The 14,687-nt window shown below is 44.2% G+C and overlaps 1 protein-coding gene and 1 long non-coding RNA gene across 6 annotated transcripts in view; one reads left to right on the top strand and one right to left on the bottom strand.

The window, feature by feature from the left end:
• Nucleotides 1–614: 614 nt before the first annotated feature.
• GALNT11 (polypeptide N-acetylgalactosaminyltransferase 11) overlaps nt 615–14,687 on the bottom strand; it is a 42,846-nt gene continuing 28,773 nt past the window's right edge. For all 5 annotated transcript variants that reach the window (XM_060633451.3, XM_060633452.3, XM_060633453.3 and 2 more), the window contains exons 7-12: nt 9,370–9,487; nt 7,886–8,038; nt 5,101–5,319; nt 3,530–3,634; nt 1,587–1,724; nt 615–1,371 (exon numbers count right to left, since the gene is read on the bottom strand). In XM_060633451.3, the coding sequence (XP_060489434.2) occupies nt 1,240–1,371; nt 1,587–1,724; nt 3,530–3,634; nt 5,101–5,319; nt 7,886–8,038; nt 9,370–9,487 (865 nt within the window). In that variant the 3' untranslated portion in view covers nt 615–1,239. The remainder of the gene's footprint in view (nt 1,372–1,586; nt 1,725–3,529; nt 3,635–5,100; nt 5,320–7,885; nt 8,039–9,369; nt 9,488–14,687) is intronic.
• On the top strand, nt 1,724–4,406 carry LOC132679696 (uncharacterized). Its single transcript, XR_009610278.3, has 2 exons — nt 1,724–2,339; nt 3,077–4,406. It is a non-coding gene; the product is annotated as an uncharacterized LOC132679696 (long non-coding RNA).

Below are 14,687 nucleotides of genomic sequence, written 5' to 3'. Positions count from 1 at the left end.
AAAGAATTAAAAAAACCCAAACCCAGCAAAAGGAAGGGAATAAGAAAGATTAGAGCAGAAATAAAACAAACAGCTCAGTGAAACCATGAGCTGGTTCTTCAAGATCAATAAAATTGATAAGCCTCTAGCCAGATTCATAAAAAGAGGACCCAAATAAAGAAATTCACTAATGAAAGAAGAGAAACAACCACCAACGCCACAGAAATACAAACAACCGCTACATTATGAGAACCTACAGGCCAATAAATTAGACAACTCAGAAGAAATGGATAAAGGCAGGAATAGAAATTTTGAGCAGACCAGTTACCAGCAAAGAAATTGAATCAGTAATCTAAATTTGTATTTCTACTATCCTGACCTCTGTATCCAGCTGCCTATTTAACAACTCTTCCTGGATGATTCATAGGCAGCTTTAACAGAAACTATCCAAATTCAGACATTCAACGTCAAATTCACAGAGTTCAAGCTAAGGGATGGGGCCACTCCTGGGGTCAGGGCTGCGACCTTGCTTATTGGTTCATCAGCTGAACCAGCTATCCTGCTCACCGTGTGACACATACACAGCACAACACGGACCAGAGACCCCAACCCAAGAAGAGCAGACAAGTCCCAGGTAAATCATCAAAAGAACCCTTTATTTTAAATGTAGATAGTACCATAGTTCATCAAAATAATTTATAACAGTTAACTGCCTCTTAAATATATAATCTTATAAATGAGGCCTTCTGAAGTTAAAAGCAATGTGGATTCAGTCTTTAAAATTATTTTAAGACATGATAATAGAAGTAAAAAAAAAATCTGTTTCCTATGAAGTCCTTCTAAAAAAGGAAATCATGACAAGTTCCTGATCAGACAAACGCCATTCCATTATTCAAGGGATTAAAAAGAAGCATAAATAAAAGTTTGACATTTCTGTTCAATTTCCTGGGTTTGTCTTTCTGTACATACCTGACCCTTTATAGAGTTAAAATTGTATTCTAGTTTCTCACCATAAGCAAGAAATTCCTTAGCAGCTCAGAAATGATGTTAATGTCTTGGTAAAACATACTTCCTCACTCCCTTGATGACCACTCTGGGCTCCAGTCTCTAGTGTATCTGCTGTCTCACCTTCTCAAAAATGGTTCTACTTAATTGGGAAATCAGTTCAGGGATTTTCTTGTACCAGCAACTTCTCAAGCCTCACGCCTTACAGAGGAGGCCGATGCTGATGGATTACCATATTCCGGCACAGCAGCCACTTTAACCTTCCAAACGCCACCACTGTGAAGAGGAGCCGTCACAGATCGCCATGGCAACGTAGCCTTTGTGACTCAGTGGGTCGACTGCTCTCAGACACTGTCCAACCGACACCTGGTACAGCCGGTTACTCCTCTGGAAACAAGGCAGCAAGAACACACCACCAGTTAGCTGCTTTACCCGAAGAGACGTACTGCCAGAACGGGGCAAAGTCCCAGAGATCCAGAAGCGAGGTGAAACATTCACGATCGTTTACTTACGCAGGGGACACCCCATCTGTCACGCTCCCTCCCTCAGCCCCTTCTGTCTCCTCGCACCCCCCCCCCACCCTCACTAAGCCACCTCCTCACCCCAAAGGTCCACTGCTGGGACCCTCCTGACCCGTGGCACTTCATGAGTCGGGGTGGGTCTGACGAGCGGGTTTCTGACACATCCAGGCAAAGGAGATTATTTAAAACCAGCTCGTGCTCTTCGTTATAAATCCAGACCTAGAGAAGAAAATAAAAGATCACAACTCCAAGGTCTGCTTTGGATTTTCAAATTCAGCCCGCACAACAGGTCATGCGTGTGTGGAAGAAGAATGGCGTTGTCCCGTGCGGGCTCATAAAGCAGGGAAAGACCAGTGAACCCGGGTCACGTGGAGGCAGCGTCAGCGCAGCTATCTGAAAATGGAACGTGCGAACGGACACAGGAGAAGGAAGTTCAATCCCAGGAAGAAACAGTGGTTCCATTTTGTTAACTGGCCAAATTAACTGAAGATGGCAGACCTTTTCCAATTCTAGGATTTCACAGTTACACAGCGCCCTTCCTTCCTGGACGGCATGAGCACAGGAGGGGCCCCGCGAGCCCGCAGCGTGGCCTCCTGCGGACAGAGACAGGCCTCTACTGGGCTGTGTCCGCGCGCAGGAGCCGGTCCACCTCGTTGCCCTGTGGAAAATGGCACTCTGATCCCAGACCATGATGCCATTTGGACTGAGGTGACGATTTCACCTGCGGGCCTGGAAGCAGGGTTTTCTTCAGATGTGCAGATCCTTCAGGATCGTCTTCTGTATGGTCTCTCATGTTATTTTCAGGAACAAAGGCCTAAAGATCGGCTGAACCGGGTAAGTGCGATGAGTAAGTTATTCTCCAACCTGCACCATCACTAAGTCCAAAAGGAATATATTTTCTTCTCTGAATAGTTGTACTCAATTAGCGTTCCTACCTCTGAGCCCAAAATGTATGTGTGCTATCTCTATTAACACGAAGCATTCTATAAGTGCAACTTTCCGCAACGTTGCTGATGTTTTATAATCTGTGTTGTCCAACATGGGAGCCACATGCGGCTGGTGTGACTTAATTTTATTTCATTTTAATTAAAGAGCTACATGTGGCTCCTGGATACAGTGTTAGTACAAATCTGTGTGATCAAAATATAGTACGTTTTCTGGAACAAATCTGTGATATCATCCTGCTGTGACCTAAACCCCCGAAGCATCACTGTAATTAAAGACTTCAGCGTCCACAACCCTGATGCCTCTCATACCCACACACAGCATAAAACCCCTTTTAAATCCCGTTTTCTGGCGTGTGTGACATCTTGGAGGGTGTACATGAGCTCTCCTAGAAATGAAAGGTCTTGCGTGAACTTTCAAAGGGCACATGCTATCTAAAAAGCCGGATACCCTTTTGGTCTTGAGTGACGCCATCCCTGCCACTCAAGTGGACATGAAAGTCACTTCCTTGTGACCCGTCTCGAGCGCGGCAATCTTGAGACTGACTCTATATTAGCCTGTTATCAGATCCAGAACAGCTTGAAGTGACAGTTCCAAACTGACATAAGTCTTCTGCTTATTTTTAGGTCCACTTCAATACCACTGAAAGGGCGCACAGATTATGCGAATGATACAAAGGATACTCTGTTGTGGTTTCCCTGAGGCACTACTAAAACGCAGGGAGACTGGATTTCAGAGACAACACTACAGACCCATCCACCGCAGAGCTAATGTCCTCGCCCAGAAGGCAGGCGCGCTGCCTCGGCCCCTTCTGACCTTCACACGGTTCTGTTTATCCTGTGTAACTGCAACATACGAATAATGTTCCCGACGGTGACCGAGGGTAGGAAAAATGTACAAAGGAGACAAAAATAGTTACATTACCTGATCTCTAAAGTCATTCCCAACTCCAATCATCTAAGAAAAGTCAGATTAAAATCTTCACGTCCACCCCTCCCTCCTCAGGCGTGACCGCGGGCAAGTTCCCTTCTGGGAAGGACACCTTCCAAGGACTGGCTGAGCCCAGAGCCATCGCTCACCTGACCGGGGTCACTGTAGTCACACGCTTTAAGCACCACCAGGCCTCCTTTCTGACTCGGGCGGCCCTGGGCCACCAGACACTTGTTGGTCTGGAGGTGATAGAGCTGTAAAAGGAGAGATCACTCTTGTCAGAAGATGCCTTAGATGCTAGATAAGGAAGTTTTAGATGAAATGTGAATCGATTACTCCAAAGGTATGAATTTCAAAGGTCCTAAGAAAATAAGCATGTTTTTATTCCTTAATTCTAGCTTCAGTACATAAGGGTGTCACGGTAGACTTTAAGGTTAAAGGCAGTTTTAACAGTATATGCAGGCAATGCCAAGTAGAAATTCTAAAAATATAGGTTTACTAATCTATTCTAGGGGAGGAAGGAAATTAAAACCTCTCTGCCCTCAAGAACCTTCAAATGAAATCAAGGAAATAAGACTAAAGGTACCGACCAGACAGCACGTAACTGAATGAAATATTCAGGCTAAACTGGAGGGAGACACAGATCGGGAACAGCACAGGGGAGACCCAGAAAAGCAGCAAAGAGTATGCAGTTTGGGTAAAGGGCTACAACTACATCGGCATACGCTGTGTTTTTACTTTAAAAACAAAAGGTGGTTTTGTTTTCATAAAGAGGACAAGGGGAAAGCTCTAGGCTTACTTTAGCCACTGAGGAACAGTCGGCATCACGAAAGGTCCTGACAAGTGCCTTCTTCTGAACACAGAAGAGAAAACTGTGCAACAGTCAGAGTAGCTACACTTTCAGAAAGCAAATTCTAAGAAATGATTCAAGAAAAAGGTATGACTTTACAGCTAGACCCCTAAACTTTAAAAGTGATGTAAAACTGTGAAGAAATTCCTTAAGAAATAAAAGAGAACGGGGGCGCCTGGGTGGCTCAGTCAGTTAAGCATCCAACTTCGGCTCAGGTCATGATCTCATAGTTCGTGAGTTCAAGCCCCGCATCGGGCTCTGTGCTAACAGCTCGGAGCCTGGAGCCTGCTTCAGATTCTGGGTCTCCCACTCTCCCTCTCTGGCCCTTCCCTGCTTGCTGTCTCTCTCTCTCAAAAAAGGGAGGAAGGAAAAAGAACTTCAAAAGAAACGTGGCCGCTCATGGGTATTCCTGCGCGGCACGTGGGTCCTTACACACTGGGTGTGAACTGGAAGGACGCGCCCCATCTCTCACTTGCTCTGAGTCAGTTCCGGAGCTGCGGCCACAGAGCAGAGCGTGACCCCATTTCTCCTTTTCTTTTCTTTTGGGACCGGACTCTCCCCAGGGAGCTTTACACTCTCCTGTGGCTTTTATTTGCATGTCGCATAGTCACATTGACGTCCACCCTCTCGGCAGTTAGCATATCACTTTGAGAATCGTGTGCTCCTGAATGCTGGCAGGTGAAGGGTGTTAATGGTAACAGTGAAGACAGGAACATTCCTCAGGTCTCACTCCGAGCAGAGGAAGCTCCCACAGAAAGAATGCAATGGAAGCAAGCTAACGTCTATCACTAAAATGATGCTTTCAGTCTAAAATGTCATTTGTCTTATCATACAACTTTGAATAAAACACTGATAAGATTACTTCCTTACCCTTCCACGCTGAAGGACTTTGGGACGTTTTGGCCCTCTGTTGATAAAAATGGGTTGTTGGGGTTTGGCATTGGGCCCAGATATCTGCATCTCTGGGTAAATATTATCCAAATACCATTTAAATGATTTACAGCCCAACTTCCTCCTCAGTTCAACACGTTCACTGATGTTTCCATAACTTTTGGTCCTCAGGTCAGGTCTTAAGGAAAAATACTGCTCCTGAATTTTAAAAAGAAAAACGAAAAATAAGGGAATGGCCTTTTTGTTTAAAATTAAGTATTATCAATTGTACCTGAGTCTTAAAGAGCTGAAGTATTTTTCACGCTGGTGTTTTCTTCATGTTGCCAGAAGATGTCAACATGAAGTTATCAATTAGGTCCGTCGTTGATGGTAAGACATTTTAAGCTCTAGGAAACGTCCGAATCTCAGAAGTGGCAACACATGTAAAAATGTGATCCCAGAATCAAGGAAGCTGCACACGAGGGGGCAGTTCTCCGACTCTGTCAGGACTGTGATCTTAACGATTACCAAAGACTCTGGGGAGGTTCGTGTGAGTTACATCTGCTCGTGTTTACCAGGAGAGACATGAAAACATTTGTCAACTCTTTAAAAATAACTCATTACCGGGGCGCCTGGGTGGCTTGGTCGGTTAAGCGTCCGACTTCGGCTCAGGTCATGATCTCACGGTCTGTGAGTTCAAGCCCCGCGTCGGGCTCTGTGCTGACTGCTCAGAGCCTGGAGCCTGTTTCAGATTCTGTGTCTCCCTCTCTCTCTCTGCCCCTCCCCTGTTCATGCTCTGTCTCTCTCTGTCTCAAAAATAAATAAACGTTTAAAAAAAATTTTTTTTAAAATAACTCATTACCTATGAACATAAACATGCTTTGAACAAGAAATTTAGAACAGTAACATTGCTTTACAGTTTTGCAAATCTTTTTAATGTCTGGCTAGAAAGAAGTCAGCTGAATTCTCAATTCTGCATTCAACCTGTTATTATATGTTGTCTGGTTAAATACATTTTTAAAAATATGAGCATGTGAAAACATATAGTTTGAGATGGAAGGAGTATTTTAATAGCATTTTCAGAGAATTATGGCTATTCTTTTCTGATATTCTACCAGAACTCTAGCCCTTCACATTCCACAGCGTAGCTAACCTTTAAATTGTATCCCTGAGCTTTCCTACTGTTGGGTTAAAATCTGCTGTCTTGCTCTGTGACTGGACCTTTTTTACCCATCCAAGATCTGCTTCCGCTGGGTTGTGAAGTTCTTTCAAATAATGACAAATTTCAGTATTAAGAATTCTATTCATAAATATTCCTAATCTCCTCAGAAAAGCGTTTAAGTACTGGAAGCGAGTAAGCTCACAGGGATGGATACAAGTTTTCCAAAACTAATTTTTCACCTGAAAGCTTGAATTTTATCATTGGCAACAAATGCTGTCTGTCGAAGTGAGAGGGTCAGTTGGTTCATTTTTGAGACTATCTGCCAAATATCCAAACAGAAATAACCATGGTTTGTGAGTCAGTCTTTTCTCCATTTATGTAAAAGTGATCAGTCCAGCTCACAACTCGAACAGCTGCACACGTTTTTCCTTGCCACAAGCACAGTGCTTCGGTGTGCAGTGAAAAGCGCTCTGTCCGCCACATCTCGGCACTCCGAGCTTGCCAAGATTTAGTGGAATTTTTTGCACCGTTCCTACACCATCGGCGCAACGCCGACACAGTGAAAGGGGCAAGTCCTGTGTTAATCTGACTGTGGAAACAGCTTCGGCCCAGCATCCTCCTAGGAGGGCAGCCGGGATCCAGGTGGGTCTGAGGGCCGCCAAGAGACAGTATGACTCCAAGCTGGTGACCGTGGAGAAGGAGCTCAGAGTCTAGAAGAGGGACAAGGGAGGAGACACGCGGTGTGATAGAGGCGTGACCAGGAGCCTGCACTTCCGGTCCCAAGCGGTGATCTGCTTGGTTCTCATTACCCCCACAGCACGTACCTCCACACCCCAAATGCACAGTGTCGTCACTGTGCGTTCCCTCCTTCGTCACTGACTCCCCCAAACCTAACACGGAGCCCGGTACGGAGTAGATGCTCAAACGCCTGTTTACAAACAACTGTAGGCAAGTATTCACAGCAGCGCTTTTCACAACTCATGAAAGGATAAAACGTGGTGTCTTCGGCCAGGGAGTATCACCGGATTACAAAGAATGAAGTACCGACACATGGTGCGGTATGGATGACCCGGAAAACACCACGCTGAATAAGATGGTCACAAAAGGCCATGTCCTGTAGGATATCATTTGTAGGAAGTGTCCAGAACAGGCAGATCCAGAGAGTCGGGGTAGATTAGTGGTTGTCTAGGGCTGTGGGAGATTAGGGGGTGATAAAATGGTTTGTGAATTATTCCTCAGTAAATCCGTGACCAAGGAAATAATCATCACAGGCTGTGCACAGCGGAAGAGAAAGTGGGAGGTACGATCCTGCGTGTGCAGAGTCGAACGGGGAAGTGGCAGGACCGGCACACGAACCCCAAGGGGCAAAGAGAAGGAGTCACAGGAGAGGAACAGAGACACTGAAGAGAACACGTCTTCTGGTGTTGGCCGAATCTCCTTTCACAGGGTGGTCACTTGGAAAATTAAAAGAAGAGTCACAACAGAAAACGAGAGAGAAAAGAAATGTAGGGAGAGAAGGCCCCATGGTTGTCCCAACAGAAATGCGCCGGAGTGAAAAGGCAGGTAACCAGAGCCGCCCGCAGACGCCCAGCCGACCCCTCCGACCGAACAACGTAACCTCACCTTGTATTCATCCAACCAGACGTGTGCCAGCCGCAAGGAGTTGTGGGTCATGGTGTCCTGGCCTTCAGGAGAGCCATACGGTCGCCTTTTTCGGAAAATGTGTCCGACTCTAGAGCACGGGATGATGAAGAGTTTACCTCCACACATCCAGATCTGGTCGGGGCAAAACATGTATTAATAGTTGCCTGCAACTGCTATGAAATCAATGTATGCATTTTCATGAAATTATTAGATAGGTGTTCATGCAACTTTGCAAGATGCCTTACAGAACTGTCAAAGAGTACCTTGAAAAACAACATGTCTTTAAGAAGAAACTAAATTCTAAAACGATGTAATATTCTTTTACTACCGTGTGTCTAAAATCACACTTACCATATACTTTGCTGTTTTAACAGATCAAGGAACCTGATCCTCAGGACTTAGGGAGACAAGGCTTACTGGCGGGTCCCCTACTTTCAGTTTACTGGTACTTTAATGTCATGTATATACACACAAATAAGGAAACATACAGAATAACTCCAGGTTAAGATTCAGAAGATCTTAGTTCTGGTCTAAATTTTGCCCTTGATTATCTGGGTATTTTAGTTTTTGTGGGACTCCATTAGTTTATCTCCAAAGTAAGAAGACTGAATTAATGATACGTTATTCCTTTCATCTTTAAAATTCTAAAGATTATGTAGGAAAAACTGCCTTTTAAAAACATTCTGGTCAATACGGTGCAGAAAGACCAAAGGACACACGCACACGTACTATCTGGATGGGGATCCCGCCGTGGGGACTGGGGGGGGGCGGGGGGGGGGGACATCTGCAAGTTCGGAAGTCTGCGTGCTCGCCCTTGCCCTCGTTCTATCCTTTGCGAAGACTGCCTGACCCCACCTCCTCCAGTTCCCTGAGCCCCAGACCCCAACTATACCATCATCTCTCCAACTTTAGCAGCTGGAGAGGACTGATTATGAAAAATGAATTCCTTCCTCAGTTGCAGGTAGTTGTATGTATGAGGCCTCCCACTAGCTACTTCTGAAAGTGGAATGCAGAGCTATTAGTACTTTTCCTGGGAGATCTGGGGTGAACCAGGATGGTCTTAGCCAATCAGGGAAATCCGATCATGCTAAACATATATATATATATATATACATATATATATATATATATGTATATATATATATACATATATATATATTAGGTTAGCAAATAAGATTAATAAACTGGCAACAAAACTCTAGATTAAATGCACATTTAGACATCTGAAATCATACCCATTCATCACAGCCTTCCCTTCTGAATTCTTATAAAATAAGGCTGCTTACAAGCTTTCCACACCTTGAGTGGATATTCTCCAGATCACAGATTACGATAAAGTAGCATTCATTAAGGACAATTTGTTAACAAAGGTAATCAAAGAGAATTTACAGAAAATATGGGATTGTAGATGAAAATTATATTCTACTGCACACAGAGTTAATAACTAGACATGAAAAAATTACCCGAAATGATATTTCTAAATTTTCTCCTCCCCAGATATCCATGCCACTGTCATACTGTCCAAGTTCATTGAAATAGTGTCTGTTCATGGCAAACAATCCTCCAGCCATTGTCGGTGACCTAGAAAAGGAAATAATTTCTGTACCAATTCTACAGACTCAATTAACTACTGTCTTTGTCTTAAAAAATTCAGTGTGCCTTTGGAACATCACTAACAAAAACAAGATGAACTATTATGAAGTGTTTTATCTAACTTCAGGGAATGAGCTGGGCCACATAACTCAATTTTCTAGATTGCCAATGATATATACTACATATCTGGCAAATGAAGGCTGCTTTTCCAGGCAACAAAAGTACTTTTTAAATTATAACCACTGTTATTAGAAATACACCTGAAATGAATTCATTCCTTCTGACAGGCTCCCAGAGCCACCGGGATAAAAACCGGACTCCAGGGCCTGCCGGGGGAGACCAGACAAACTCTGATCAAATGGCTTAGGCCAGTAGCTCTCGGGTAGGACGATTTGTCCCCAGACATTTCATTAATGTCCAGAGACATTTTTAGCTGTCACAATGGGACGTGTGTGTGTGTGTGTGTGTGTGTGTGTCAGGGGCAGATTTCTACTGGCATCGGATGGGCTGAAACCAGGTATGCTGCCAGAGTTCCTAAAACGCACAACAGAGCACCCATCTCACGGAAGTCTCTGGCCCAAAATGTCAATACTGTCAGGACTGAGAAACTGAATGAGAGAATCTGAAGGAGGCTGGCCCTCAGAGAGACTCGTGCCCGCTTTCCAGCTGCGTCACTTCCGGTAACGGAGTTAAGGTGATGGTGGATCCTAGCATCCCAAGCTGCCTGCCAGAAGTGAAGCAAAATCTCTCTGCGGGGGGAAAACCATCCCAGGTAGGAATGTATTTCCATAATTTTTCATGACTAGGTCACCAAACAAAAATAAGCAACCAAACAAACCACCAGGCAATCAGGAAGATTAATCACATCAAAGAAAAACAAGAGAAACAATCTACATCAGAGACAGATGTTCAGGGTTTTTTTTCTCTTTTAAAGTTTTTTTTAATGTTTGTTTATTTTTGAGACAGAGAGAGACAGAACGTGAAGGGGGAGGGTCAGAGAGACAGGGAGACACAGAATCCGAAGCAGGCTCCAGGTTCTGGGCTGTCAGCACAGAGCCTGACATGAGGCTCGAACCCACAAACCGTGGGATCATGACCTGAGCCGAAGTTGGACGCTCAACCGACTGAGCCACCCAGGCGCCCCTGTGTAGGGGTTTCGAATAATGTGATTCTCAGGCAGAGACTTTAAAATAACTGCTCAATACATTCAAGGGTAAAAGAATGCAGAATTTGGCAGGTGGATAGACACAGTCAAAAAAGAAACCAAACTTAGGCATATCTGAAAACGCTTCCGACCAAGAGAAGAAATTCCTTTGTCACTAAGACTTTGACACTAAGACTGCCGCTGGCTTCTCACCACAAACAGCGGAGGCCACACGTTCTTGAGTAACCCCTTCAAAGTCCTAAAACAATCTATCCACCGACCTAGAACTGGGCACCCCATACAGTTACACCTCCAAGTACCGGTGGAATGAACACATTCTTACAAAAGGACAGGAGTAATCACCAGAAGGTCTGACCAAAGAAAGTACATTTAAAATGAAAATAATCCCAGGTGGGAGTTTGCAGATGGAGACAGAATAAAGAGTAACATAAAAAGGGAAATACATGGGCAAACCTAAATAAATAATGGTCACATAAAAAACATCTTATTCAGTTAAAATACACACACACACACACTCTCTCTCTCTCTCTCTCTTCAACAATATAACCTGAGGGGTATAAACTGGAGAATGAATATTCTGAGATCCCTGCATTGTTTGAAATACCAATTTATGTCACACTTTGATAAATCAAGGATGTATGGTATCCTCTCTGGGGTAATCACTAAAAGAACGGTATGTAAGAATGTATAACATCTAATAACAGGGTGGCAGCTGGGAACAGAATAATAAAAAATCCAAACTCAAGACCAAAAGAAAGAGAACAGGAAAAAAAAAAGCAACAGATAGAATGCAAATAGTAGCATTGTAATCATAAACACAAAATACAAGTAATATTGAATGCAAGCAACTAAATTAAACGAAGTTTTTCATGCTGGTTCAACAACAAATCATAATATGAAAAAGCAACTACATGCTGCTTACAAGGGACACATCTAAATATAAGACCCCAGAAAGACTGACAACAAAAGGGAAGTTACACAATGTAAATATTAATCAAAACAAAGCTACAACAGTCATATTAATGTCACACTATAATGCAAAAGTTTTACTATTCTGAAAGTCTGGAATAAATGGGTTTCATTTACCAGAAGATTTAATAATTCTAAAAGATTTAATTCTAAATGCTCATACATCCATTAAGACAGGCTCAAAATATATGAAGAAAACATATAAAGAACTACAAGGAGAAATATACAACTGTAGTGGGAAACTTTAATATGCCATATATTTTGTTTCAGTTTATTCATTTATTTTGAGAGAGAGAAAGAGAGAGCACAAGGAGGAGAAGGGCAGAGAGAGAGAGACACGGAGAGAAAATCTCAAGTAGGCTCCACACTGTCAGCACAGAGCCCCATGTGGGGCTCAAACTCATGACCTGAACTGAAATCAAGAGTTGGATGCTTAACCGACTGAGCTACCCAGCGCCCCATAACATAGCACATTTAATAACTGATATTAACATGTAAATTAAAAAATGAAAGTATAACAACCCTCATCACAGTGGGCACTGTGTAATGTACAGGATTGTTGAATTACTAAGCTGTGCACCTGAAACTAATATAATACGATATATCAGCTACACTTCCATAAATTTTTTTAAACAAAGTATGGAATATTTGAATAATACAATAAACTTGACCAAACTAATACAGAATCCCATTTTTAACAACCAGAGAAAACCAATTTTCCAGGCACACAAGAAACATTTACAGAATTTACTCATGCACTTAACCATAAAGCAAATCTCATCAATTTTCAAAGGGTTAAAATACAGAATATTTTTTGACCACGGTGTAATTAAGCCAGGAATATACAATTACAAAACCCACATATGTCTGGAAAATAATAAATAAATGTAGTGCTAAATAACCTATGGGGCAGAGAAGACCTCACGATGAAAATATCTTAAAGTGAATGGTAAAAAATGATATGTCATAATTTGCCAAACCTGTAAGAAAGTTTATCATCTTAAATACATGTATTAGAAAAGGAAAAGGGATGACAATTTTAAATCTAAACATCCAACCTAAGCAGTCTGCAACCCTGGTATCATAAAAGTGCAACAGCTCACGTTAGAAAGGGGAAGAAAGTGGGGGAAAGTGGCACAAGGAGAAAGGGCCCTGATGTCCTCGCTGCACAAGAAGGAGTGTCAGGTGATGCTCTCAAAGTGAGCAAGTGACAGCTTTCTCCAAGCAACACAGTAACAAAAACCACACTCCGCAGCCGGGCGACAGAGAAGGCACTGAACAGAGAAGGCTCTGTGCTGACAGCTCGGAGCCTGGAGCCCATTTCAGATTCTGTGTCTCCCTCTCTCTCTGCCCCTCCCCCACTCATACTCTGTCTCTCTCTATATCAAAATTAAATAAACACTAAAAAAATCTTTTTTGATTTAAAAAAAAAAAAAAACGATGAAAACCAATGCTGATAAAGAGGATGAAACAGGCAAAAACTGGCAAGTGCACCAACACTGAGGACACACGGCAGCCGGGGCTCCGTCGTCTCACTCCGCGCAAGCTTCACCTTCTCCCAAAGAACAGCACGGACAGTCCGAAAGGACAGGACAAGGCGTGTGCCTCCGACCACAGGACGTGAGGTTGCAGAGACCGGAAACACTGAGGGACGTCCCCAGACGCGGCCCTGCTCCTGACAGAGGGGAGGGTGGGTCGCACCTACCCCTGGTCTCACTGAAATCAGCAAGACATGGACCAGATTCTCATGCAAAGCCCGAGGGACAAGACGACCACCCTCTGCCACAAGATCGCGCCAGGCCCCTGGAGCCGGCCGAGGTCTCCCCTCCATCATGTGGGTCAGATGACAGCAAGCTGGCAAGCATCCAAAGGCCAGCTGAGGAGCCACTGGCACTCTAGTCCCTTGGGTGTGGGGAACACAGGTTCTACTACAGGCAGAAGCGAGTCAGGCCTCCAAGCAGGCGATCTCACTCTTGTACACCAGCAGCCATGGAAAACAACACTGGTAACCGCACCGTCTGTGACATTAAAACAACCGAAAACCACCAACCTCCCCATCACTGGCAAACTGGATAAATAGGTTATGACATAGTAACAGAACGTGACCGCTTTCACTGCTGTATAAAGTACAGCTACACACTGCGACACACAGGAATTTAAAAAAAATTTTAATGTTTATTTTTGACAGAGAGAGAGGCAGAGCATGAGCAGGGGAAGGGCAGAGAGAGAGAGAGAGAGAGAGAGGGAGGGAGAGAGGGAGAGAGGGAGAGAGGGAGAGAGGGAGAGAGGGAGAGAGGGAGAGAGAGAGACGCAGAATCTGAAACAGGCTCCAGGCTCCAAGCTGTCAGCACAGAGCCCGACGCGGGGCTCGAACCCACAGACCGTGAGATCATGACCTGAGCCGAAGTCGGACGCTTAACCGACTGAGCCACCCAGGAGCCCCCACACATTTTTTCAAGCAATGTTGAGCAAAAGAAGCAAGACAAAATGAGTCCAATGGCTTCATTTTATATGAAGTCCCTGAAGAGGCAAATTACTACACTGTACTGTTCAGGGGCGCACACAGACGTGGTGAAAGTAAAGGAAAGCGAGGAAATGATTACCGGGGACCAGGTCAGGGTGATGACCCATCTAGGGGCGGGGGCTGTGGACCGGAACAGGAGTCCAGAGGGCAGCCGGCTGCTGTCTGTGGACCCGGGTGACAGCACGGGTGTTCAGATCACAGCCATTTATTAAGTCGTGTGCACAGTCCGCCTATTTGCGTGTGTACTTCTTACCTACGCCATTTTTCCACAGGAAGAAAACCCAAACCGTAGGTCCAAAGACATTAAAAAGCAGAAACCCAGACAAACCTCTAAAGTCTACACGAGAAATTTATAACAGAAAACAAGGATAACATATAAGCAGATGTGTAATACTGAGAACATGAAGGGGAACTGGAAACAATTCACACGCTGCGACCTGCGACGGTGCAGCAGGAATCCACCCTAAAGATCCTGATTACAGAAACGGCTTCTACGGCTAACGCTCTTCCTGGCGCCACACACACGAGCA

This window comes from Panthera onca, chromosome A2 (genome assembly GCF_046562875.1).
Source record: "Panthera onca isolate mPanOnc1 chromosome A2, mPanOnc1 haplotype 2, whole genome shotgun sequence".
Classification (NCBI taxonomy): Eukaryota; Metazoa; Chordata; class Mammalia; order Carnivora; family Felidae; genus Panthera; species Panthera onca.
The sequence above is the reverse complement of the archived record's forward strand: the minus strand, read 5'-3'. Positions and strand labels throughout refer to the sequence as shown.